General features: G+C 34.6%; 5 protein-coding genes across 5 annotated transcripts in view; 2 read left to right on the top strand and 3 right to left on the bottom strand.

The window, feature by feature from the left end:
- The window catches only part of LOC130641763 (5'-3' exoribonuclease 2-like), a 56,557-nt gene extending 46,894 nt beyond the window's left edge, over window positions 1-9,663 (bottom strand). Inside the window, exon 1 of the mRNA XM_057448710.1 lies at window positions 9,654-9,663. The gene's annotated coding sequence lies outside the window, so the exon portion shown is untranslated. The remainder of the gene's footprint in view (window positions 1-9,653) is intronic.
- On the top strand, window positions 41-2,059 carry LOC130641772 (histamine H2 receptor-like). The gene has a single exon (XM_057448720.1). It carries the CDS (start codon window positions 624-626, stop codon window positions 1,689-1,691), a length of 1,068 nt encoding a protein of 355 aa, XP_057304703.1. The 5' UTR covers window positions 41-623; the 3' UTR covers window positions 1,692-2,059.
- LOC130641765 (uncharacterized) lies at window positions 3,591-10,518 on the bottom strand. Its single transcript, XM_057448712.1, has 2 exons — window positions 10,403-10,518; window positions 3,591-6,343 (listed from the first exon to the last, which is right to left on the bottom strand). The coding sequence occupies exon 2, from the start codon at window positions 6,287-6,289 to the stop codon at window positions 4,229-4,231; it is 2,061 nt and encodes a 686-aa protein (XP_057304695.1). The 5' UTR covers window positions 6,290-6,343; window positions 10,403-10,518; the 3' UTR covers window positions 3,591-4,228.
- A 1,251-nt stretch (window positions 10,519-11,769) lies between these two features.
- LOC130641776 (alpha-(1,6)-fucosyltransferase-like) lies at window positions 11,770-13,575 on the top strand. Its single transcript, XM_057448723.1, has one exon. The coding sequence runs from the start codon at window positions 11,845-11,847 to the stop codon at window positions 13,513-13,515; it is 1,671 nt and encodes a 556-aa protein (XP_057304706.1). The 5' UTR covers window positions 11,770-11,844; the 3' UTR covers window positions 13,516-13,575.
- Window positions 13,576-20,004: 6,429 nt separating this feature from the next.
- On the bottom strand, window positions 20,005-23,642 carry LOC130641777 (synaptosomal-associated protein 25-like). The gene is made up of 7 exons (XM_057448724.1): window positions 23,491-23,642; window positions 23,366-23,407; window positions 22,779-22,945; window positions 22,175-22,309; window positions 21,617-21,661; window positions 21,075-21,174; window positions 20,005-20,962 (listed from the first exon to the last, which is right to left on the bottom strand). The coding sequence occupies exons 1-7, from the start codon at window positions 23,563-23,565 to the stop codon at window positions 20,897-20,899; spliced, it is 630 nt and encodes a 209-aa protein (XP_057304707.1). The 5' UTR covers window positions 23,566-23,642; the 3' UTR covers window positions 20,005-20,896.
- Between the last annotated feature and the right edge of the window lie 171 nt (window positions 23,643-23,813).

Raw genomic sequence — 23,813 nt, forward strand, 5'->3', positions numbered from 1 at the left:
TTAAACTTTATCCTCAAAACTTAAATGTTGTTGGTTCTTTATGCGGCTTATCTGCGTATTATTCCCAACATGTTCTTGAAGATATAACATTATTTTTTAACAGTCTGTTCTGTCAATATGCTTTTAATTGCATTTGCATTCTGTCAATTTTATTGGACTATCTGTACTGGCCATAATAACTGGAAAAAAACAAGATATTGTGTGGACACCCTTTTGAGTTTTTGGAATATTTTTGCTAAAAAAAACATCTATGCTAATAGATATCGGAGGAAACAGAATTGTGCGTGCCCTTCTTCCAGGAAGCACGACAACTAAAATTGTAAAGGGGCTATTCTATATTCGATTTTTTTATTATGCGAAACCATGACAACAAAATTCGAAATAGAAATTAAAAAGTCACATAAATGACGAAAATAAATATTAATATAAAATTTAATTGTGTGTTTGAAAAAACAAAAATGCTAAATTATTATTAAAATCAGTTTGATCTTCATTTCGTTTGCACCTGTTGTGCTAAAAAGCGTTTATTTACACCTGTCTTGTAATTTTTAAACTTTATCGTGTTCCTGGAGTCGCTGTTGAGTCAATAGCCTGTCCTGTGGAACGCCATCTTGCCAGTTGTGATGTCAAGTTCTCTGCGTTACGACGTGATTGATAATGTTACTCTGGAGCGTACGATTTATCTCCGATGCTGGAAAGATATACCGTATTTTTTTCTAACATTTGAATCAAAAGTAAATTTTTTATCCATATTTGTTGTGAACATCCTGACTGGAATCCTAGGGACGATTTTCAATGCTGCATTTTTGTACACAACGTTTAGGCATAAACGATTCAGACAAAAAATATCGAGCTGGCTTTTAATAAATCTGGCTAGCATAGATTTTGTGGTAGCCAGTGTTATATTAATACTAAACGGAACTCATATAAAACTTATGCTTAATGGTGACGGATATTGTAAATTACGGACGATGATAAACACGGCAAGTTTTACCCTGTCGGCGATATCATTTACGACACTCACGTTTATAACGTTAGATTCCTACATTGCCATAGTACAGCCATTTTTTTACAAAGAATTTTTCACGCCTTTGAAAGTTATGATACCGCTTTGGATAATTTGGATTGTACAAATTCTTATGTGCATTTTAACAGAGCTTTATTCGTTGTGGACGATATATCAAATAATGATATCCATAGTTGTAATACTGGCCATTTTGTTTTATATGTTAGCTTACACGCATATATTCAAAATTGTTACATCAATGCGCCGTAAAGTGAGCTGTGTTAGTTGTAATTCAACAAGAGTTCGTACGGCAGGCGATCGGAAAACCATAGTAACTAGTATTGCGATCGTCTTCACGTTCATGATGTCGTATTTGCCAGTGGGTGTTTACAACATTTTTATTTTGGCGGGAAATGAAACTGAATTCACTCGCACGTATGTTTATCATTGGTTGCACTTACTAAGGTTATCAAGCGCCTTATTAAATGTGTTTGTTTATTATTTAAGATTGAGCGAAATTAAACAGGAAAGCTTGAAAATTTTTTTGCCATGTTGCGTGGAGAAGATTGATTACAAGCAAAGAAAGGAATCGTATTTAAGGAAAGTGTCCACTACACGAGCGGGTGATGATCTGCCATATAACATTTATAATGAAACTGGAAAGTTTGAAACATTGCCTCGATGATGCTTTTATCCATATTTGTTTATAAACCATATTCGAAAAATGTTGTATGCATAAATTAAAACCATGCATTTTACATTTCCAAATCATGCACATTTAAAACCGTTGTTAAGCTTGGTTTGCAATAAAGTTGTTATGCAATTGTTGCAGAGACAAAAAAATCTCTTCAACATTTGATGTGACCATCCCTTACGGCTCTTTGTTGGAAAACATGTGTTTTAAACATAGTAGTACGGGGACTGTTGTACAGCAGTAAGCTAAGTGTATATTTTCTTCAGTAACACTGTAAAATAATTTGACAAGTGTAAGTTTGCGTTGTTGATTTTGATTTTTTATTTCAATAAACTAGTACCAGTCCTGTTGGTAGGTTATTCACTCTGGAATTGACCTTGGACCTCCCAACTCGCCATATGAGCAGTACAGATTGTATATGTGGAAAAGTAAGTTTAGCATAGGTGAGGTGATTCCTCTCAACCAAACATAACCTTGATCTCGAGGTACCAGAAGAAGAAGACTCCTCTCTCATTGCTCAGTTAGTACCAACAGGTGTACACTGCGATAAGTTACGACTCACGTGATAACAAATAGGGTACCAGTAATAGAAAAAACCAACATAAAATCTATTTCAAAATTTTTGTCATCATCCTGAATAAAATTACGCAGCTGATTTAAATTCCTAGTCTGCACGGAAAAGCAAATTAAGAAAATTTGGCACAATAAATTAAAAAATAAATTTACTTTAATAAATACTCGATAATGGCGGCAAAAATTATACACAATCGAACTACTTATCTTTTTTAAAAAGCTGGCGTTATCCCATATAGAACTTTACCTCCAAATGACTCCTACTAAAAACATATAATTCAACTTAAAACACAATAAGAACAGTTTACGAAATCTGAAAACATATAAATAATGGAAAACGGTTTTTAAACACGATGACACGATTTTAAATAAAACCACAACATAAATTGGGGACACCTTCAAAAAGTGTGAATTAAACGGCGAAAAAATAATAAAAACTTGTGTCGTGTATTTTGGTCCCAACACAACATTTAAAAAACAAAGTCGATGCGATTACTATATTGGGAGCAGAAACATTTTCGCGGAGAAAATTTGCGAAATTTTGCGAATTTTTTAAACGTTCGCAAAAGTATGCCCTGCGTAAAAGTATTTTACCATTACGCGAATTGTGAACATGTCTTATTACATAATTGCAGCCGCTAGAAACGAAAGAAAAATGATGTATTTACATCCCAACCTTACAACATTACAGAACAGAACGTGAAAAAACCTAAAAAGACCTGCGGACCTGCTTTTTTAAAAGTATGTAAGGAATAAAACATGACAAATTAATCGATTTACAGTTATTAATTTGGTACCAGAGAAAAAGGAACATTCCCGTAAATTATCTAAAATAGGGTGATCCGCGAAATCAAATAAAGTATTCCTATTTAAAGTAATTTTTCACTCACTGCTTTATCATAAAAAATCAGAAAAATTGAGAAGCGACATCCGACCTTGGAGTATATATGCATTTTTTTTTGGTAATACTATATTGTCCAAACAAGGAGAAGTGTTGTTACTTCTTCAAGGTATATTATGAACATATCAAAAATTAGAAAAATTTCGGAAATACGGTGGTACTAATCTCGGCTTATTTTAGACAAGAATAATTTCCTGTCATGTTTAAATCCGTCCGCCTTTATAAAAATAGCCGTATTTTTTCTGCCGTCTGTCCGCAAAAGACGCGTCCTGTTACGGAAACACGAAATGTGATATTTTAAGGCCGGCACAACCCCTTGGATTTAAAATCCCGATTTTTTTTTAACGCTAGCGCGTCATTGACTAATCACGGGCCTGATTTGTAATTGGTGCAAGCAAACCAAAAATGATAAAATATTAAAAGTAATTAGCTATTCATCGAGGTTTTGTCACTATATACAAGTGTATAGATTATCAAGTGCTATGTACAGTCTCATACAGAACATATTAAAGTTACATATTACAAAATAAAATAGTATTAAAAAATATTTATATCTTCTAATAATGTCATTCTAAATGATCTTAGTGATGTAAGAATGAACAAAAAGGCGAAAGTCCACTTCGGTCTTTTAGCGCGCGAAATCAAGAACATGCAACAAAGTGATATTGCGCAATATTTAGAAAATAGATTAGCCCCTGTGTTCGTTTAAGAAGACAAAATCAATTTGATTTTTTGTCAATCACTAGAGCATCGTAGCGTGACATGACGTAATCTATGATTTCAACCAATGAATTTGTTTAAAAAGCCGTTATTTTAAATTTTAACGCGCATTTTTTGTTTTGCGACCGCGCAGCGATGAAAACGTTGTGTTTTGAGATCAAATAGGACTTCTGCCTAACGAACAAAGTTTTTAAAAGGACATTTTTTTGTTTTTATTTTTTTATTTTTAGCTTTTCTTACAGACCTTGCAAAAGTAACCTTGTTTTGCAGACATATTCAACGACGATATTGCCAGCTATTCGAGGTCGAATTTATTTAATCGCAGTTAGATCAGCTATTCAAATTGGAAAGTCAATATGGCAGCAATTGCAAATAAATCCTTTCCTCTGTAAGTTACTGTGATAAAGTCGTCTTTGGTTGGATCGCATATGCTTTGTACAGCGGCGTGTATACCATCATCATACAACGCGCCAATAAAAACTTGAGCAGCTACTTTGTAACTGCTCTTAGTCGTCGAAACAACACGTTCTTTCATCGATTCGCTCAATTCTTGACACCATTTGTTTACCATGTCGGGTTCAAAATACTTATCAACCAAAAATAACTCTAGCTCTTCTTGCAAAGTGGATTTTAACTCATCTAGACGTGGTTTTGTACTACTGATGCAATCGTGTTCGTTTTTTGCAACATCTGGTGTTATTTTGCTAGTATACGGCGCATCGTTTCCTTTGTTGTCATCATCGGTCGTCGGCGTCGCTACAAAATTTGATGGCGTTTGACATATCACGATATCGTATTTTGTGTCATTTTCTGTGTCGGATTTTTTGTGAATGAAACTTACGGGAAGTGATTTTTTTCTTTTGTACCATTCCTCTGTGTCAATTTTCGGCTTTGAGATGCTATCTGATAAAAAATCTAAACTTCTCGAACGAGCCTTCGTCACATCGTTTTCCCCCGCTTTAGTTCTTTGCTTCATTTTCTTTGTTTTTTTTAAGCTCATCGTTCGTTTGAAAGTTAAACCTTCATCAGTGCGCAATTCCTTTTCTAAAGCTAATAAACAAAAATCGTCCTTGGAAGTTCTGTCGCCTTGTTTTAAATTATTTTGAGAACGCTCTAGGCCCCCTGGCATTGAATTACTTATTCCTCTGTCTCGCAATAAAGACCGTCTTAAAGACGGGGGTGTATCTGGTACTGTCTTATGTCTGGTCTTATCATCAAGCTGAAATAAACTGTTAATTGATCTCCACACCTTTTTCGCTAATCCGCGTTGCGGTCGACGAGATTTACCCGATTTAAATTCAATGTCTGACGTTGCGCTGCTGTCATCGTAGTCCGTCAAAACTTCGTCGGGAGTACCGGCGTTATCAATAGTTTCTACATGGGTTTTCTTTTCTGCATCACTAACATTACCGGAATATAACAAAATCAGCTTCGATCGATCGCCAGATTTTTCTGTTTCGTTTTCGATTTTGAAATTTAAGTTATCGGTCCCAATCGATTCGCCCCGAGTTCTACCGACAACACTCGTCTTTTGTTTATTAGTGATATTGCTTGAATAATCTGACGATTTTCTTCTTCGAAAACGTGAAGTTCTTCTCGCAGGTTGTTGCTGCTCTTCGATGTTGCTGTTGCGTTTCTTTAATTCAGATAAACTTGATTTCTTCCGCTTCCCCAGCGATGTTTTTCTTAATTTTCGTTCATTCTTTTCATTTTCATTTGATGATGAAGCAGCTGAATCGGGATACCTTTCAAAATTTAAGATGTCTTTCCTATCCAACTTTCTTGAAAGACGAGGAGAAGAGGAGTCGTAAGCTGTATCGCGTAAAATGTCTTTCTTTTTTGAGGAAGAGGAATTCCTTCGTAACGTTTTATCTATTAGTTTAACACCACTATCACAATCAATTTTTTTGGAAATTTTACGATCCCAACTTCCACCTTTATCAACTATAACCCCGTTAGTTATCCGATTACGCTCGGTCGGATCATCAGAATAATAACCTAAAATTTTATCGTTTGTACATCCATCTATTTGCTGGTTAGCTATATCGTGTCGTTTCTTTAATAACTTTCGCTCGTAACTCGGTCCTTTATTCGTAGCCCGATCTTTTGGCGACTGCTTTTCAAAACTCGACGAAGGCGACAAACACGGCGAGTATTCTTCGTTTGAATCGACAACTGAAATTGGTTCAATAACCATATTTTTCCGATCATTCTCGAGTAATTCTTTAAAGCCGTTATTGTTTTTCTCGTCTTTATTTTCGTAAATACTCAAACACGGTAACTGTACGGAGTGTAGATCGACTTTTATAAGTTCGTTTTGTACTCTCGTTAGAGTGTTTTGTTTTGGTGATTTCGATTCAACAGGACTCATTCGGAATTCTTCTTTTATTGTCATTTAGCTAATATTTTTTCTACTCGGCTTTTTTTTGTTGTATATATATAATTTATTCTAAAAATATAAAGAAATGTTTTAAAGGATAAAAATTCAAGACGTGTTATGCAATTTCTAGGTTAAGCACAGAAAATAACAGTTGCTAAACACACATGCAATACTAGAAAAATATTTTCCCACATCCGCTTAGAATAAAAATAGCTTGCTACATCGTACGTACTTGGTGCAAAATAAAATACTGTGCATTCACATTCACAACTGCAACGATAACGACAACAACAACAACGACAACAACAACGACAACGACAACAACAACTACAACGACGATGATGACGACGACAATAATAGCGACAAAAACAACAACGCCAAAAACAACAAGGACTATTACGACTAGAACGATGAAGAAAAGAACAACAAAAACAACAAAAACAACAATGACAAAAACTACGACGACAACACGATTGACGACAACAACAAAAATACAAACACCGAAGATGACGACAACAATAGCTAATGAATAAATGTCAACAAAATCTTGCAAGTTTTACTTGTCACTAAATCGCTTGTACAACCGTAATTCTATAATAACAAAACGCTTTTCAACAGTGACATTCATATTTTAAAGAAACCGCAAGAAATTAATTTGGCATTAATTACATGACATAGCACAAAGAAAATGTCGTAAAAGTTACGACACTAACAACTGTTGCTAACTTGAAGAGGTTAGCAAGTATTGAGAGCAGACGAGATGAAAGAAACAAAAGATTGTAGTCAAAACAAAATGGTAGCACGCACGCTTATAAACTTCAATTTTCGAGTAGCACCAAACAAACTTCATTCATTCTATGTTTAAAAAAGATATAAGAATAACATTTATTTGTAGAAAGTTATCACAACTAAACTCATAGTTACCCACGCCAGTTCAAAAGCTTTAACATTTCAAAAAATATATAAACTTTTAAACGAAATTTTAAATCATTCTATGTTACTACAATTTCACAACGCCGGCATTTTTCAAGAGTTTTAATCCATCCCTCGTTTATTTCGGCCTGCAAAATATTTGAGATCTTAATCAGTTAATTATCTTAAAGTTTGGTTTCTATTCGCGCATCTCAGCGACGGAGAGCTGTTGACTTACATACTTTAGTAGTTAGACATATTTGTATCTCCCAAACTTCCACAGAATTTCTTAGAAGGGGAGACAAAAAATGACAAAATAAAACATCACGGATGAAAAAGTCATAGTTAACCACACGGCACGGTTTTTCCACTTGTTAGTCAGAATTTTTTTCTACAAAATACATAAATATTCTACCTTTTAACATTCAAGTAGAGATGTAAACGAACTAAGTTTGTATAACCGCTGGTGTCGTTTCACAACAACGGTTTCTAAAATAACATAAATCGCAAGGAAACTGAATACTGATCATGTATATACTTGACTATATACTGGTCAATACAAGACAAGTCCCAGTAAGATTTGTAAGAAAAACAAAAATGAAGAAGCTCGAGGAAGAAGAGTTTTAAAGAGGATTTTAGTATATTAATTAGTATATATACTAGGAGACTTCTCCTCGCATTTTCATTCTTGACAATGATGGAGTATCGATCTGGAGATAACGTCATAATAAAAATGCAGGTGACGTATTGTTTTTTGACTTTTGTTGCGTTTTGAAACTTTCGGGAAAAGCGACATATCCTCGTGTAATCATATCTATCAAAGAAATTTGTGAACGAAAGCAATCACACTGAACTTGAACTTTGTCAACAACTTTGCAACCTCGAACACATTCCCTTTCTCCGGCGGACGCATAAACTTTCATCAATTCCTGGTACGCGTGTTGTATTAAAAATGGAAAAACGTTCGATTTCGTCAAAGTTATGACGGAAGTGAATATACTTACGCACTGTGTGATGCAACAAAAAACTTGAGATTTTGAAGAAAGATCAAGTGTCTGATAGTAAACCGTAAACACTTGAACGGTATCACAGTATTTTATTTACGTCCTTATGAATACCAACTTCGTTGCCAGGGCTTTTTGTCTTTGACCAGCGCTGCACTTATTGGTAGGACGGGGTTGAGGTTGCATAAATACATCCATTACTTTCTCTAAGCACCAAATCATAAAGTCGTAAACTCTCCCGTTTCGGTTATCTGTAGAAATATGTCTTACTTTCTTAAGAAACATCTGAAGACGAAAGATACTCTTGCGGCGATGTCGTAGCTATCGAGTACAAAAATCTGTCTAACAGAGTTAGGGACAGGCGAAGTTTTTTTTAGGAAGAGGTGATAGAAACCATGCCGTGTAGGAAATAAGTGGATGAAAAAATGTTCTATATCTTCTTAATTAGCAGTAATGACCATGTATTGTAAGTAAAGTATTGATAACTATCAAAACATGAAAATCTCTCATAAATAAATTAAATTCACAACAAAAACTTTTGTCAATATGAAATTTTCTTTTAATGTGACGTCATATAAGTGTGCCGTTCTTTTAAATACCCAGTAGTATATAAGTTCATTGAAAGATAAAGAGAAAGGATATTCAACTATTTCCCATCTTCAAATTTAAATGCCCCACCTAAAATTATAACTTATAGAAATTCCCAGAGCGGATTTGAAAATGATACGTTAACCCATGAGGTAAATTTCTTTGGCTAAATTGCTAAGCGAAAAAAATTTTTTTTTAAGATTAGCAAAACCCCGGCTAAAAATTACCAGTGCTCATCTACTTTCTCGATTTAATGTCAAATTTTTACATAATATCAAACTAAAGAATTATTCAATTCAAATTCAGGAAAAAGGAGAGGGGCTGTTTCGTGAACGACTCAGCCAGGAAGCCCACGCGTCCCGATGCTTCTTTCGGAAGAAGCATAGCGAGAAAAGGGTTTCCTGACTATGAATGAGTATAAACGATTATCTTGGTGAACACGGAAAAAAACTAAACATTGTGATAATCAACCTCGTCGTCAGGCTCTTTTACGCCTATAGTAGTCTGACGGGAATATCATAGGCGTAAAAGAGCCCTGGGCCGAGGTTGATAATCAATGTAAGCCCGGTAATATATTTTCGAGACTACAACCAAAACATAAATTGATGCTTCAATCCAACATTGTTTCTACTAAGTTTGCTCAACTTCGTTTACAGGGCATTTTGCCTTTTTGATTCCGTAGTAACGGCTCAGGGGTCACAAGACCCTGGGGACGAGGTTAAAGATTGCTTAGAAATCATGCACATCCACCCGAGATCAACAGTTTTGAGTCTCCAGATTAGTATATATTTATGTTTCCCCCAGTGCAAAAGTATCATCAAAAGAAACATAGATTATCAGAATTTTAATAGATGAAAGTGTTCAGGGGTGTATGATAAACTCAGGAGCTGGTACTTTGATAGTTAGGGAGTTTGGGGAAAGGTTTTACAAACAGATATAAAAATAATAAAAGATGGCATTACTGTGAAATAATTTATCCAAACTGAACAACCTTTCCCACTCTACCTGTAACCTCATGACTGCGCCCCTGCGGTAATCACTTTCCGGGGCTTTTTTGATGTAGCGTCTTCCTTCCCGCATTGGACTTCTAGTAAAGAGACACAGACCACTGCAGACATTATTCTTCAGGAATGGGTAATGCAAACAAGACAATAACCATCATTGTCCCCAGGGTTTGTTGCCTTCTACCAAATCCATGATTGTTTAAAAAAGCAAGAACTCTTGGGGATGTGGTTAGCATAAAACAGACTAACGAAAAACTTCTAGTTCTAGGACATTTTTTTATGTTTACTACACACTAAGCAAAAATAAGTTTGTAATCAATCTAACCAACTTGATCGTTAGGGGTCCTTGCTTTTGTATTAGGACAGTAAGACAAAGATCGCTGGAAACCAGGCTGCAATCGTGGAATTCATAACGTGTCGAAACCTTCACGTTTACACTGCACCGAGTGAATTGAAACTAACTGCACAGAAATTTACTGCACTTTGTGAAAAGACCAAGAACTTACCGCGCCAATTTTGCGCCCACTGTTTGAATATCATCAATGACAACCGCCATGGCGTGATCTACAATTCGCCCACAGTTTCATTGCAATGGTTATTTAAAGAAATTAGCAACTTACTTTTTAAAATGTAGCGAGATTCATATAATAACTTAACATCTAGCCTCGGTACTAGCATCAGAGCGATAAGAAACACACTGGAACCCAATCATTGCATATATTTTCACCATGTATTTAGCATATAGCATCTATTTTGCAATATTCGCCTTTAAAAGCAATACGCTAAATATGTTGTTATTTTGTAGTATAAAAGAAATTTCACACATGATTAAAAATATTACACGATCATCTATTTTTTCGCTGATTTTATATTTGCAGAGAGATTTATTGCCAGTGAGTTTCTTTTTAGTGTATTTACCCAACGTAATCGCAAGAATTAGTGTTTATGTGTCTCCACCGCATTGCTTCTTCTTCATGCCTGAGGCATTTTTTGTTTATTTTCGGTAGGAGAATATCTTCCGTCAAGGTTACGTCAAGAGACGACTTGGAAAAAAATAACAGGTTGCAAACGAAAAACATGTAAAAATATGTCCAAGAGTTAATTTAACATCAAAATCACATAATGGGTAATAAATCTTTTTACTCTATTTTTACTTTATTTATCCATTCTGGTAAATATTAACTTAACCTTATTTTTTAATTTTCTTTTGCCCAACCTCCATTTCAGATCTTTTAACTTCAAAGTGTTAGATTCATTGGAGCCTTTAACATCAGGTATTTCCAAAAACTCACATAATGTTATGTAGCCAATCTCGATCCCAGGGCCTGTAGTTTTTCATATGAGGATGAAACAGACCTTGGAATCTAGGTTGGTAATGTAGCATCAACATCGAACTCAGTTTTTTTTTCAAGACTGTTTAAAAATTCAAAGATTCTATGGACGGATTTAGCTGTCGCTTGCAACGAAAAGAACAATCTTCCGTAGTAGTTTATCAATTGACTAAGCTGCCTAATCCCTAGATCCACCCCAAATAACTAGATATTTCTAATATTTTTATCACTTTAATTCAATCAATTAAGGTCTGGTGACGAGATTTCTTTTCTAATTTATTTGTTTTTACTTTATATTTTGCTTCTTGTTTTATGTAAACTTATTAATTCAATAAGCGTATTTCTATATTACTTTTGAAACAAAATACATGTTGGCGTCACAACTTCGTTCCCAGTTCACGTGGTCGTTGTTGATGCTTTAATAAGGTGAATACACATAACAAATAAGTTTATTCAGAAATGAACACCGAAAGTTTCCTTTTGTAACGAGATATTATCCGATTATAACCGAATAAATTGTCGTTATATCAAAGAATTCCCATTGATGAAAGCACGCTTTATTAATAACAAAGTAATTTAAGATCTTTTTAATACAACACAAAAAGTCCAATGATGTTAAATAATTAAAAATAACAATAAAATTATATTGCACTAACCACATGCGATGCTTTTTAAAAATGCGTCACGAGGCTAAGTGAAAGCATAACATAGAAAGTTTTGTAGCAGCAGCTATGAGAAAGTTAGTTGCAGTTTTTACGCTCGTTGTTCTTTGCATGGTTTTATGGCGATGGGAATTATATAAAAGTTTTTATGGGTCGGTAAACAACAACACGGTTAATGTTATATCAATGAATGATACCAAAAAAAGTTCAGGAAGAAAAAACAATAAAAACTCTAAAGATTCTAGAAAATTTAAAAACGAGAATCGACGAGTCAAGTCAAACTTGTCATCATCGGATACCAAACGCAAGAAAAATAATAAACAAAAATACCAATCCGCCAAAAGAAAATCTAAGAAAGAACCGCGGAAGAATGTAACGGGCTCACGAAATCATCCATTAAGAAATATGTCAACGTTTACTTCTTTAGAAGACGTTCATAACGAAATAAAAAACCAGCTAGTTTTTCTGCAAGAGGAAGGAGATTGTGAAAAAAAGAAAATTTTACATTGTGAAATAATTAATAATTTTGCTGGACTGGGTTCGATGATGCATAGGTATGGAGCTTGTATACAAGTGGCTTATGGGCTGGGAAGAATGTTTTTTATCGAGCAGAACACTTACAAAAATATTGGTGGTTTAAGCCAATGGCTTTTGTCAGAATCGACTAGATGTGGATACATAAAAGAGAAATATCATCGCACACTTCGAAATCCTAAAGAATATTATAAAAACGTTTGTAGAACGAATGATAAAAATTGCTACTTAGAGAACGGATATGATTTGAACAATACTTATAAAATTATAATTTTTTATCCTCAGGCAGAATTTCCAACTCCGAGGCATATTCCAGGAACCATACCGATGCGCCTCGAAAAAACATTGCAAAGACTTCACGTAGCGGACCCAAGGCTTTGGTTTTCTGCACAAATGCTGTCTTTTTTCTTAACACCAAATAAAAAATTCCGAAAGAAATTGAATATAATACGGAGCGAAATAAAGTTCAGGCATCCTATAGTTGGAATGCATATTAGACATGCTCCACATAAAATGACTGAGGCAAATTACTACGAAGAATCGTCATACACACGTTATGCTGAGTTGTTTTTTAAAGAACGCAACTACACAAAGAAGCACAGGAATGTTTACATAGCAACCGATGTTTTAAAATCGATTAATCGAGTCAAAAAGTTATTACCAGCTAACCACGTGATCACGATGCCGATATTAATGAGAAAGAAATCATTACGTTTATATCGCGTAAAAAAACAACCGAAAGAGGTTATTGAGGCAATGTTTATTGATTTATTCTTTCTCGCTCATTCAGATTATATTGTATGCACGCTAAGTTCAAATGTATGTCGGCTCGTCTATCTGATGAAGCTAGCTAAATCCCCATATACCGTGGAAAATAAGTTAAAATCCCTAGACGTGGAAATGTTTTATGATTATACGGGTTTTCGATATGCGAAAGGAAATGGAATTCAGCCAACCACTGAGTATAAATTTCATAACTATACGCCCATTGCAGGGCGCACACTCTGCGTAGCAGTAAGAGCGAACAAAGGAAACGCGGGATTGGTTCAATATACCGCGGGGGACGTATTTGTATCGGAAGATTGGGAAAGTAACAATGACTTGATGTTTGTAAAACAAATCTACAAATATGATAAAAAAGGATATGTGAAATTTAAAGATTTTATTCGTTGGCCGGGAGAACCTAGTTATCATTTTTATAGATAACTGTTATTTTAGATCAATTTTAAAAAAAACGATAGATATAAATTATAAAAGTGAATAAAATTGTGTTGTTTTTTGCTTTCAAATGAGTGAAAATCCTGCTACGTTAACAGGGTATGTATGGGTATGTGTGACCACGCGCGTAGTACAAAATTTATTTTATTTCTTTACTGATTCAACTTCACAACAGGTTTAGTCTTCTGTCTAGTTTGACGGCCTTACACGTGCTCACACTGACCCGAAGGGGCGCTTTAATTAATTCAATAGGCACCTCTTCTCAGTGTCCACGTTGATAGTAGTACCAACAGGAACAAAAAAAAAGTAAATATTTGGAACCAACAACAAAAAGGAGGCAATGGTATCAAAGAAATATACAGACAAGTGTGTATAGTCGGTGTAGCTATACTTAGCTATGTAGAACACAAAATAGTTTACAAACGAAGTAAAACAAATCACAAAACGAAGTTAATCATTTTTGTCTAAATCAGTTATTGTCTCAGTTCTTTACCGCTTGATCAGCTTCATGTTTAGTGGCGTTAAAAATCTGTCGTTACATACCGCTATTGTTTACACAAACTTCCATTTCAAGAAGCATTACAAGCTTGAAGCGATGACGAAGGAAAACGCTGCTCCAGATGACAAACCAGCCACTACACAGAAAGACATTATTGTTCCGGTTAGTTCGTATTCTCTCACGTCGACGAATCTAAAAATAATAGCTGGAAATCATGTGTTGTAATTCCGCATAAACAGATTCAAAGATGTGTAAATAGTGAGTATGAGGTACACAGTTTTTTCTTTCTAACTAAAGTTTACCCCTACAGGTCCTAAAATAACCAGGCAAAAATCAAGCAAAACAGTCCTGTCACATCTCCTATGTTCATGTAAAGTGCTCCCATGTTTTGGAAAGATTATGAATTTAGCTACCTAACGGTACCAAACATGAACAACCTATGTCTTCTCCTTAGCTGCCAACCGCAGTTCACGGGCTAATTTTTTGACTGAAAAAAGGTTCTTTTCGTAAACGCCCCACACCACAAGGGTCATATTTATTTAACATTCCGGAAAATAACTTTTTAGATACCTTGTGCACGGGAAAATTCTTTCCATATTTCACCTATACAGGTTGTAAAAAATTGTTTAAATTAAGCAACAAAGAGATTTCTTCAGCATATCAGCATCAATTGCCTTTTTGACACTAAGGTCGAGGCGTCACGTAGCGTGTCACCTAGCGGTTTGACATAAGACAATAAACTCTAGGGACGAGGATGCGCTATTTCCAATCACACTCTCAAAATGAAGATGCTTTACCGTAACGTGGAAGCCTAAAAATTGCAGCCTCAATTTTGCATTTTTGAACCCCGTTAACTTCTCTAATCAAGAAATCTAGGCAATATGTTTTTGAAAAAAGAAGCAACAAAAATTAAATGTCTAAACATACCTCGGTGCATACATAATAGCCAGACTACTCAGGTAACCATTCGTCAAAGCGAACAACGTAGTGAAAGAGACTGGGTAAACATGATGCGTGAATAACGTGAGAGACTTATTACTTCTTGCTTCGATGTTGCAGAATATGAACAAAGGAAGAAATGCTAGCCTTGAGAAGCATAGAATGAGTAACCAGGGACCTTTAAATCCAGGCTATTAAATAAGATACGTAGCAATTAATTTTTTCGATTTTACTTTATCTTGATTTTTATAAAAAAAAGAATTAAAAGGACCTACCTTTTTTAAGAAACCACTCAATATTTTCCCGATGAAGTCAAATATATTAAACACAAAGAAACAAGTAACAGGCACGTAAAATTTTTCTACAAAGTCAAATCAAGAGATGATTAAAAATTTACAGTAGGAAGTACAAAAATGTTTGTCACATCGAGTCTAAAGAAGGACTTACCTGTCCAGTCGTTTTTCTTAATAACAACTAACCGTATTCTTGCAATTGTTGATGGGAAAACAGAAAGAGTAACGAAGAACACCATGTACGTCGACAGAGCCATGGGAACCAACTGTAAACAAGATATAATTCTCTTAAAGACTGCGTACAAACTCTACTTAACTCAACCAAAATCATTACACTTGCTGTCATACTAAGAAATATCAAAAATCGTCTTTTCAACTTCGTCCCCAGGGCTTTTTTCTCTTTCAGACGATGTTGGGGTTTTTAGAATGAGAAAAGGTCCTGGGACGAGGTTGTTAGTTTTTATTTCTATGTCGTTTCTTTCAATCTACGCAATAAAAAAGACGTGTTAAGTAGACATGAAATATTTAGGCACGAAATATTAAATGTTACATATCCACGGTGGACGAATTTCGTCGTCTCACCTTTTTGAATATTTCCATATACTTCACAGCTTCATTTGTATTATTTGGTCCAATGTCTCCTTCGGAAGTAAAGTCATTATATCGATGACACGTGGTGTTCTGGCCACACTTACAAGAACAAAAACACACACTTCTATTTTTCGTGTAGTACTTGGAAATGCTCTAAATTGAAAATATGTCTTCAGTTAATAACTCCACTGTTTATTTACCCCAGCAATTACTTTTAGCTGGGAGCCAAGCTACCAATTAGGATGAATTAAATACGGACCGTTCTTTCCAATGTGAGATAGCCAATCAGAGATAGAATAAGTATAGACGTGGCTGTGTTAAAGTAACCAAATGCACTTGTTCTGATGTCTCCATCTCCTGCGAGGAAAAGACAAAATATATAAAAGAAGTTAAACATATGGTTTGGAATTGACAAATTTGAACGCTTTGTACAGTTAGAGAGCTTCAACTTTGACAGTGTGGCAACCAAGAGGTTACTATCCCTCTGTCAAAATTATAGGTTGCATTTTCTTGATTTCATCTCAATATTTCCTTTTTTTACTTGTACATGTTTCGGGTTATTAAGTATTATTTAAAACTATTCCTTAGTCCGTGACCGATCAACGGGAATTCACCCGCGGAGTTATTTAGAGTTTAAAAATTTCGTGCGTGGTTTAACATGAACCGGATTTGGCCGACACACAAGGTTCGGCTATCATTATAGAGATATTTCTAGCAACGTGAAGTCTAGTAACAAAGCAAAAATATGCATTCTTGACTAACCTAGAAAATAAATACCTAGTTAATCTACATGAAAAAACTTACCAAACAAAGAAAGAATATTCGCACTAGCCGCAAACAAACCACCTAAACTCTATAAAAGTAAATTAATAATTGTAAGTAATAATTTTGTTCGATAATTTATGATGATAAAATGATTTTATAGGAGTTATACCTGGCCAGCTAACATTGCTCGAATATACATCGTGGGGAACATAGTCACCATGCCACATAAAGCTCCCTGAAGTACGGCCACACATACTAAAAAATAGAGATAAGCGCGTTACGTCATCGATAGTTTTTTTCTTTAAGAAAACAAGATATAAGTTTTTAAATTTCATGAAATGAAATATAGCAGTGAAGCAACACCTTTCCCAGAGCTTGTTATCTTTTATTTTTACATCGGAACGGCAAGATGGTTTTTCCGATGTCACAAAAGATATATGATCCCCTGGGGACAAGGTTGGCAGTGAAGGTTAAGACAATGGCGTTGAAAATCAAAGCAGTGACGTTAAAAATTGAGATGATGATGTCGATAGTCAAAGTAGTGACGTTAAAAATTGAGATGATGATGTCGATAGTCAAAGTAATGACGTTAAAAATTGAGATGATGATGTCGATAGTCAAAGTAGTGACGTTAAAAATTGAGATGATGATGTCGATAGTCAAAGTAATGACGTTAAAAATTGAGATAATGATGTCGATAGTCAAAGTAATGACGTTAAAAATTGAGATGATGATGTCGATAGTCAAAGTAATGACGTTAAAAATTGAGATGATGATGTCGATAGTCAAAGTAGTGACGTTAAAAATTGAGATGATGATGTCGATAGTCAAAGTAGTGACGTTAAAAATTGAGATGATGATGTCGATAGTCAAAGTAGTGACGTTAAAAATTGAGATGATGATGTCGATAGTCAAAGTAGTGACGTTAAAAATTGAGATGATGGCAGTAAAAGTCAAACAGTTAACATTTTTTATTTGAAAATAACCTACCGTTTATAACAACCATTTTCACAAGTGTTATGATAAAAAATGTGTGAGCCCCTGAAGATAAAATATAATCTATTTGTTATTTCGTAGTCCATTAGAAATTTCAAATTTAGGTAAGAATCGAAGCCAAACAACACAAGTAGTAAACATACATTTATCTGTCTGGATTAACACTAAACTGGACGTAGTCGCAAACAAGAAGATCATCAGGGCTAGCGAGATACATATTCTTGGACGGCGGGAATATCTAAATATTCAAAACAGATCACGCTAAAATCTTGTAATAAATTGCCCCCTAAAATAATTTGCAAAATGTACCCGCGGTTTTTGGTTATTATTTGCCCTTCCCTACTACCAGAGAGGGTACAGTTTTTTACTGTTAATATATATATATAAATGTAAATAGTTATTAAAATAGATATTAAAAATAGATATTAAAAATAGATATTAAAAATAGATGTTAAAAATAGATATTAAAAATAGATATTAAAAATTGATGTTAAAAATAGATATTAAAAATAGATATTAAAAAAGGTTTTAAAATAAATATTAAAAATAGGTAATAAAAATAGATATCAAAAATAGATAATAAAAATAGATATTAAAAGGCATTATCACCTGTGTAAAGCAAACACATTTATTATCATCATAACGAGGCTTGGTACCATGGAAACGACAGAAAAATAGTTTTGAAATTTCTGCTGTAGTTCTTCTTCTTCCCTTAGTTTAAACCTGAAATACTGAACATATTAAAAAATAAATGAAATTGATATTGTTGTACCCAACCTCGTTCCCAGCGCTTGTTGTCTCTTTCTATAATCGGTCGCCTTCCTGATGTTAAAAAAGATGGAAAATGCCCTGGGGACGAAGTTGTGTTGTACCCTCCCTTCATGTAAAAGGTCCATTAAGTATAAAGAACAGTTGCCATCCGCATCCCCAGGGTTTCTTGACCATGAGCCGCCATTGTGGATGTACAATGTAATTTTTAGTTGATATAAAACCAAGTCCATTTTCATTGCATGCGGAGAGCATAAAATCACTTACATCATTTGCAGTGATGAAGAAGTTCCATGGGAGGAGAGTTCCACATCCAAGTAGATAAAAAATACAATACGCTGCGTTATATCTAAAAATATAGATCATAAAGAGATGAAGGATCTCTTCATCCTCGTACGCATAGACTCTAGAAAAATTCATTAAGGCAAAAATGTCATTACAGGAAGCTAGAAACTAACTAAACTTACGAGTCCTCTGGAATGACGTCACAACATTCTTGCAAATTTTCGCCTATAACTTGTGCGTTTCTCATTGCAGTGAAACTCCTTTTCCCTGCGACCTCATTTACCTGACAAATCGACATGATGAAGGATGAAAAATTAAAATTAACGACACGTGATTCAAAGGGTACTACTGCATTGTGCACAGCAATGCAATGTCTTAAAACTGTTTGTGTTACTTCACCGCAAACAGTGTATTGTTAAAGGCGCATGCGCACGTTTTGAAAAATAGCTCTTTAGGGACGGATAGTTTGCCCTTAACACATCCATTTTGTCAGAAACAAATGTTAAAACAAAGGCATATACGTTCAACCTTCTCCAATGAAATGCAGGAATTCGAAACGAGTTCAAAAATAAAACAGTGAAGGTTTATTGTTTCACTGGATCGAGATCTGTTGACGACAATCAACCTCGTTCCCAAGGCATTTTTCTTTGTTGATGAAGTAATAACGCTTCAGGGGGCCACAAGGGGACGAGGTTGGACGACAATTAATACCCTAAATATAAAAACCTCCACTCGTTTATAGTTTCTGGTATGAATTACACCTATGCTTCGCGTGTTATATTTAACTGGGTAGTATGAAACCCTTGGAAACATCCGACCAACTACATGTATGTGCAGTCGTACGACGTATCTAGGAATGGTTCCTACAGTATGCACGTGGTGTAAATCAGAGACAAATCTCTAGCCTTGGCAATAGTACCCGTTCACCTTTTTAATGGGACCCGGGAAAATGAGTTTACAAAATTTTTCCCCAATAAATAGCAAGCTCAGTAGTGTATTTCGAAGTTGCGAAATTTGCGTAGCGGAGTGTGCCATATTCGTTAAAAAAACACCCTTGCTAAAGCCAAAATCCCGATTTGAGTACTGTGCGTGTCTTAACGCAAAGGTTGGGTAGCTCAAACCGATTTGCGAAGAACCTTTTGTAACCGTTTTTTACAAGCAACCCAGTTGCCACGGGTCGAGCCTCAAATTAGGCCAAAAATTAAGCAACTTGTTTATCAACTTTCAAATCCAACGCGTAGACCACCAACACTGTCATACTTTCTATACTCCCCATCGAATTTTTGAGAATATGGAGAATATATTTTTCTGTAGTTGATTCGATCACATAAAAAACACAGGTTGTATTACAGTATAATATATATTCCTGCTAGTAAGTTTCATAATAAAAAAAATATTTAGTCCAGATGAAGCCGTGCGCATATATTTTGTTGACAAATTATACACAATTTAGTTGGTGAAAACTGGACCTTACAAAAGCACCTTAAACCCCTAACTACATTATGAACAATAAGTAAAACAAAGGTTTAGCGTCACAACACTACTACTTTTGCCATTATGACAATTTGAAAATAGATGTCATCTTATCGTAATACGAGAAGTAATCTTTGACTTTACAAGCGCAGGGACAGGACGTATAAAAATAATGACCAAAAACAGAGCAAATTCTATGACAAAAACAATCTAAGGATGATTTCACTCATTCTTTTTGTGTCAAAAAGCCCGACGACATTTTAGCAGTTTTTTTGCTAGTCTTACAAAATTTCCCCCAATATATCTTATCCTAACTAAGGTGCAACATGCACTACATAAAAAACTAGTAGAAAAAAACAAGTGCAAAAAATTAACCAACATATTATACAAATCGTATTTATATATTTATATATATATTAATTTACAATCGAGACAAGAAATGGTCACGACAAATCAAATTAATCAGTCTTTGGGCCATTGCTTTAAACCACAAGTATTGCTTACAATACAAGTTACCGTTACAGTGCAACCAATTACATACAATACGCCAAATTACGCCTTTACACAATCGTTATTTAACGCCCAAAACAGGGCGAAGCTTATCACAACATTTGACGATATGCTTTTGAACGATTTAAAAATTAAAAATACGCGATTAACCAAGCTCCAACGAGACTAAAAAATAGGCATGACATAACAGCTATCCGGATAATTAAAATTTTGATAAAGTAGCAGGGTTCTTTCCTATGTATTCGTAATTTTAGTTGCGTAGTATATGTTCGGCGCGTTTGTTGGCACTTTCAATGCGAGTCTCGTTTGCAGTGGTCTAAGGAAGACGAAATAGTAAAACAATGGTAAAGAATAACAAACAAGTAGACAAAGAAATAGATATAAACACACGGAACAACAACAACAACAATAACAACAGTTTTGTTCACCTTGTCTGTAATTCGATCAATTTGTTTATTTTGTGTTTCTAATTCACTTCCCATGTCTATTGCCATCGCTTTTAGATTGTCCACTATACCAGCAACTTGACTATAGAAAATAGATATGCAGTAACAAAACAGAAATACGGTAATGACATCATCGATGTACCGTAACGAAAAAATAGATATACGGTAACGACAAAATAGAAATACGGTAATGACAAAATAGAAATACGGTAACGACAAAATAGAAATACGGTAACGACAAAATAGAAATACGGTAATGACAAAATAGAAATACGGTAACGACAAAATAGAAATACGGTAACGACAAAAAAGAAATACGGGAACGACAAAAAAGATAAACGTTAATGACAAAATAGATATACGGAAACGACAAAATTAATACACGATAACAACAAAATAGATATGCGGTAACGACAATGATGAACCTGTAAAGACATCATTTAAAGGGTATCAAATATACAAAACTACAGTCCCCACAAAGATGAACCTGTGAAAACATCTTTTATTCACATTAAGATACATACCCAATATTTTCGTCCATCTCATCTTCACGTGCATCATTTGTTACTCTAGAAATGAATAACACTGAAATAACATTTAAACTGGTAAGGGTATTTTTAAACTACGTAAAGGTAGCTACGTTTAAACTGAGTAAAGGTACGTTTAAACTGAGTATGGGTACGCTTAAACTGAATAGGGGTGCGTTAAACTGAGTATAGCTACATTTAAACCAGATATTTTTTATTCATCCATGCAAGGATTAAGTTTAAATTTTGTATTTAGAGAATTATATATTCATATTTTGTTTACGATGAAAAAATTTTAGTGTTACCGTTAGATGTTATATCGTAGTGTAAATGTTTTTATGTGTATGTGCTGTGCAACAACTCTAAATTATAAATATTAAATGTGTATGACAGATATTAACTCTCGAAATATTGCACACAGAAGCTGGTGACCGCACACAGAACCTGGTGACTGCACACGTTACTGAGTCCTATCATTTACCAAATAAAACGTGTTTTTTCCCAGTGGTAAGAAGTCACATTAGATAGATAAATAGGTTTGCTAAGAGAACCGACCTCTGAATGTAGCCACCAGAGGGAGCCTTCGCACCACTTGAACTTGGACCAGATCGATTATTTTTCACATCTGAAAACTCGTCGCGTTTACCGTACGCTTTTCTATACTGTTCTGATTTCTCGAAATCTGGACGCCTAAAAAGATACGTTTTATTAAGTTGTTACGCAGGATTTTGGGTAAATTGCCCTAAATTTTAGTAAGTTTCCCTGAGTTTACAAATGACTCTGTTTATCTCGAACAAATATTTTGCTACTTCTCTAGTTTTTCTCTCATTATATCTTATCTTTAACAAATTATTCGGGCTCTTGCGAGTTCGAGATAGAGATTTACTTCATTCGCGTACACAAAAATTCGTAAAAACGATAGTAACAATAATCGGAAGATCCGTCCTAAAAAGTTCCTTGACAAAGAAAGTTTAATACCAAATTCCCATGTAAAAAAAAACAAGGTCTGAGTGAAAACAGTGCCTAAATGAAAACAGTGTTCCAATAAAAACAATGCGTGTTTTTAACCTTAGTGAGAAGCAAAATTTACTCCACTCTTGTGAAGTGAAAGTAATCGGACAGAGAAATACAAAAAATCAAAGAACGAAAACGAACTCACTTTCTGCAACTACAAACGCACAATCCACAGAACTTTTCCAGCCCAGTTAAATTCTTTTCTGCTTCCTTCATATCAGCGTTTATAATATCTAAATTCTCTTCAACCCTGTTCAGCTTTTCACCTTGCTCGTCAAGAGCAACCAAAGTTTTTATCCCAGTGTCTTGCGTCTACGAAAAAAGATGCAACGCTACCGTAACAATAGAATCGGTTGAAAAATAATCTGAAATTGCAATAGTTCAACTAACTACAGCAAATGACTAAAAGGCTACAACTACGTTTCTTGCAAGTTACTTTCTATCAGCCATCCTTAATTAGCTTCTAAAAGTACCAGGCGATGTAGAGTATAATGTCGATAACTTGACCTGATTTTGAAATCCTGTACACGTTCACTGATACATTCTCATTTGTCATTTAAAGCATATAAAAAGTTCTGCTAAAATTAAGGCACTCGAAATTTCTTGCATATATATTTGCTAGTTTCTCCAACTCGAACTATTTTCTTCTCGAATGAGATATTTGATTGAGATGATACTTAGTAAAAAATAAAATTTAGGAAATGTTTACATCAAGGTCAAAATAAGACTTACTTCTTCCGCCATTTGCAACATTCTTCGCGTACTTTCTAAGGACTAACAAAAAAATTAGACGTCAGTGCTATCATAATACAGAATTAAGAAAATATAAATATATAAAATATAGTGAGATCAATTACTTCATCCGTTATCTCATCAGCTCGACGTTGCATCCGCTGCAACTCCATCCTCATCTGTTCCTCCTCAGACATCATCGTGGCGATTTTACTTTACACTAAACAAAATTAATTTATTGATTTGCATATAAAAACTAACAAGAGCTATGCGATAATTTCCAAAACAAGATGTTTGATTTTAATATCTTTAAAAAAAAATCTTTTCCAAATGCATTGTATAAACTGCCTTGCTTTTTCATGACCAAAACGAAATGGATTTTGAGATATAAAAAATTATAATCTTTATTTCTAATGCAGAAGCAATACCCAGAGGTTTTCCAAGGTAC

Source organism: Hydractinia symbiolongicarpus, chromosome 4, assembly GCF_029227915.1.
Source record: "Hydractinia symbiolongicarpus strain clone_291-10 chromosome 4, HSymV2.1, whole genome shotgun sequence".
Classification (NCBI taxonomy): Eukaryota; Metazoa; Cnidaria; class Hydrozoa; order Anthoathecata; family Hydractiniidae; genus Hydractinia; species Hydractinia symbiolongicarpus.